Here is a 3,548-nt window from a genome sequence, read left to right on the forward strand (position 1 = left end):
AGCAGGGCAGATGGTCTAGTCTCATGGAACAAACCAATCATGAAATTTGAGGTCACCACACTGCAACACTGTTTAATCCAGTGGCTGTCACAGCACTACCCTTGCTTGTCCCCTGGAGCCCCTACCATGTAGCGGGGATCCCTCCACCCTACCATGGCCTCAGATCCCCCAACATCCTGGCCGGGGAGATGGCTGCTAGGTCTGGGTCCAAAACCATGTTCTGGCTTCTCTAGGCTCTTCAAAGCCTCCCATCTTCATATGGATGTCATCATTTCCCAGGACTCCTACGTGGCAGGCACTGAATTTTCAGAGCCCAGCTCCTAAGAGCTGGAACCCCTACGAGGCCAAAGGCAGGGCCTTCCAGGAGAGCAGAGAGAAGGCCCCCTTGGAGAGTGAGTTTGCCTGTCCTCCTGCTGGAGAGAGAAGAAAAGGTGGTGAAGGGTCAGCAGGGCCAGGGGGAGTCAAAGCAGCTGAGGGAGGGGCAGGAGGGTGACTCACTTGGCACAGACTCACAGCTCGGCCTCTTCTTCGCTGCAACAGACAGCACAGTGAGGCCTCCATGCAGACAGACCCTCACACCCCCAACTTCCCTTCTCACCAGGCCCTGGCACGGCCATTCCCAATCTCAATCCAGCTTTCCCTCGTGCTAAATACAAACTTCTGACTTCCCTTCCTCCTTCTTCTTCCAGGAAGTCTTCCCAGATTGCCTTTCCATCCCTGCTACCATCCGGGCCCCACTCTGTCCCTGCCTCAGCACTTGGGAACAGCGCATGTGTTACGCTATTATGCCCAGGGCCTCCTGAGATCTGAAGTAGCACTCCTGTCACTTTCCTCTGCTTATTGACCCCCTTAACCAGGTTCTTTTGGTCTTTTAGACTGTATAGCAGAAGGAAACTTTCAAGGACCTTTATAGAATCATCTGAGAATATTCATAGATCCAGAAAACACTTACAGGGCCTTCTCTGAGCTGGCAAAACCTGAGTCACAGAGAAAAATAACTCCAGCTAACTTCTAGCCCTCAACTTCCCCATTAATCACGTGGGTCTCCTGAAGGCCCTGGGGACTGAAATAAACCAGGGACATCCTGCCAGTCCTGCTTCCCTCATGCATAGCTCACCACCCAGATAGGCGCAGTTAAAGTGGCTGCACGTCTGATTATTGCTGGAGAGAGTCACCAGGTTCCGGGCTCCATCCCGGGAGAAACTGGTGACCAAGAAGACTTCATGCGGGGGGATCAGCACCTCACGCTCCTTGGGAAAGACAGACAGGGCCTGGATCGGGGCCCCAAAGCAAGTCCTTAGAGAGAAGAAGGTGGCATTACCAAATCTGCGGGCCACTGCCTCATCCAGGGAGCTGGAGGTAAACTGGCCTAAGCGGACAGAGCCCCCCAGCTCCTTGGGTTCAAATCGAATGGCGCCCACGCCTCGGAACACCAGCTGCCCAGGTTCCCTGCTGCAGTCCCTACTGTCCCGCAGCAGCTGCAGGGCCCGTGTCAGGTAGAAATGCAGGGCCTTGAAGGGGAAGTGCTGCATGTAGAACTCCCTGGAGTCACCGCCTGTCCGCACAGCCTGGTTCAGCTCCCGGTATAAAGGGTTGGATGAGTTGGTGTAGACCATGACGGCGATTCCGTGCTGGGTTTTGAAGCCAGGAGGCAGGCTGAGCCCTGGACACCTTTGCTCCCAGGCCTTCTGGGCTGTCTCCCAGGACTCCCGCAGCCTGGTATGGTTAGCCATCTCCTCTGCTAGCAGATGGACTGCCTTCTCCTCCATCTCCTCCGAGCAACCCACATAGGCATCATCGAAGGTGTTTGGAGCCAGGCTCAGGTTCTGGATGGAAACATTCTGGGCCTATAGAGGTAAGTAAGAGAGAAGCCACACAGGAAAGGGTGTAAGTTCAGGGTACTGGGCAGAGGTCCTGGTGGCAGATCAGTTCAGAAACACAGAATCTCATTTCTATGCCCAAATATCTGGGGTGTGAAGTTTGGCAAGAGCTCAAGGGCTTAAATAACAGGCACTGGAGCCAGACAGACATGGGTTCAGATCCTGGCTTCACCACCTACGGGCTATGAGATCTTGTCTGAGTCTCTTAACTTTTCTGGACCTCAGGTTCTCCACCTATAAATTGAGGATACTTCCAACCTCACAGGGTTATTGTAAGGATAGCATATAGATCCTCACTTGTGTACTAACTAAGAGGGGTCATTTATTATTAGAGAGGTTCCTGCACTCAGTGGGACGTGGGGCTGGAAGACTTCCAAGCACCGTTCTGGCTCTAAGATTCAGTATGCAGGTGACATACAAACGTATGGCCAGTCTCCAATTACCTGAGCCCATCCCCATCCTCAGACTCTTTCCCCCTCACAAAGGTGCTAGACACCACAGCAAGTCACTGGCAGCTCTGAGGCTCTGAGTCCTCTCCTGCTCGAGAAGCCCTCATCCTCAAACCTGGGGGTGGGGATTGGGAGGAGGTCAAGCCCTGGTCTGGAAGGGGCTGCGGGAGGGCAGTACACAGGTAGCCCAAAGGAGTTTGTTAGGCTGGGCCTGTGGTGGGAGATGGGAAGTGACAGGAGAAAGATGCAGGCAAACCCAAGGGAGGACCATAGAAGGAAGGAGGATCACAGCAGGACCAGTGGGTGGAGGTCGGGTTCTGGGAGATGGAATGGGAAGTTGGGGCTCCCTATAGGGATGGAGGTTCCTGAGAGGAAGAGGATTAAGAGGAATGGCATCCTAGAGAAGCGTCCCTGGGAAGGCTCTTTGAGGAGTCAGGCCCTGGGTCCACCCCAACTGTTCTCTTTGTGGCAGCAAATGGTTCCCCCCCAGTTACCTGCCAGGGGGCGTAAATGCGGATTCCGCTGAGGGTGTGGATGCCAAGGCAGCTAAGGGCGATCAACAGAGCCACCGACATCATTCCTCTGGGAGACTTGGAGAGTGAGATCCCGATGAGGGTGGGACCAGCGACGGTGGAGTCTTGGCTTCGATGGGCTGGGGGACAGCAAGTTGGAGAGTTTCTTCTACGGTGTGAGGGGTCCCTGGTCTAGGACTTGGCCCGGCGGGACGCGGGCGGTGCCCAGAGCAGCCCTAAGTGTGTGGGCGGGGCTTGGATTTTATCCTCCACTCCCACCCCACCCCCCACCCCCGCCTCCACCCCAGCACAACCCCAGTCTCAGCTCCCCCACCTCCCAGTTGCCCGGGTGCTCAGCGCCTTCTGCTCGGGAATGCTAAAGGGAGAGAGGTAATTTGGCTCCGCTTGGAGAAGGGAGGGGCCGGGGGGCCGGGGACCCACCTGGAGGTGGCGGAGGCGGAGAGCGGGAAGGAGCACTTAAGGTTCCGGGCGGCGGGGACTGACGTCTGCGGGGGCACCGCGCTGCCCCCTGTCTCCGGAGTCCCGGAGTCCCGCGGATCAATGAAGTCCCGCGGCTAATTATAGCCCCACTGGCGGTAACCCGACACCTCTCTTCCCCAACGACAAACACTGGGGTTCGGGGGGCGGGGCTGAGGGCCGTACTTAACTCTCCTTCCCAAGGACTGCGAGGTCTCTCTCCAGGACCC

At 56.4% G+C, this 3,548-nt stretch overlaps 1 protein-coding gene across 1 annotated transcript; it reads right to left on the reverse strand.

Moving 5' to 3' along the window:
* Positions 1–336: 336 nt before the first annotated feature.
* ART5 (ADP-ribosyltransferase 5) lies at positions 337–2,904 on the reverse strand (the record flags this gene model as incomplete). Its single annotated transcript, XM_079708557.1, has 4 exons — positions 337–410; positions 499–531; positions 1,118–1,841; positions 2,824–2,904. The coding sequence occupies 4 exons, from the start codon at positions 2,902–2,904 to the stop codon at positions 337–339; spliced, it is 912 nt and encodes a 303-aa protein (XP_079564683.1).
* Positions 2,905–3,548: the final 644 nt, after the last annotated feature.

This window comes from Hyperoodon ampullatus (genome assembly GCF_949752795.1).
Source record: "Hyperoodon ampullatus genome assembly, chromosome: 7".
Taxonomy (NCBI): domain Eukaryota; kingdom Metazoa; phylum Chordata; class Mammalia; order Artiodactyla; family Ziphiidae; genus Hyperoodon; species Hyperoodon ampullatus.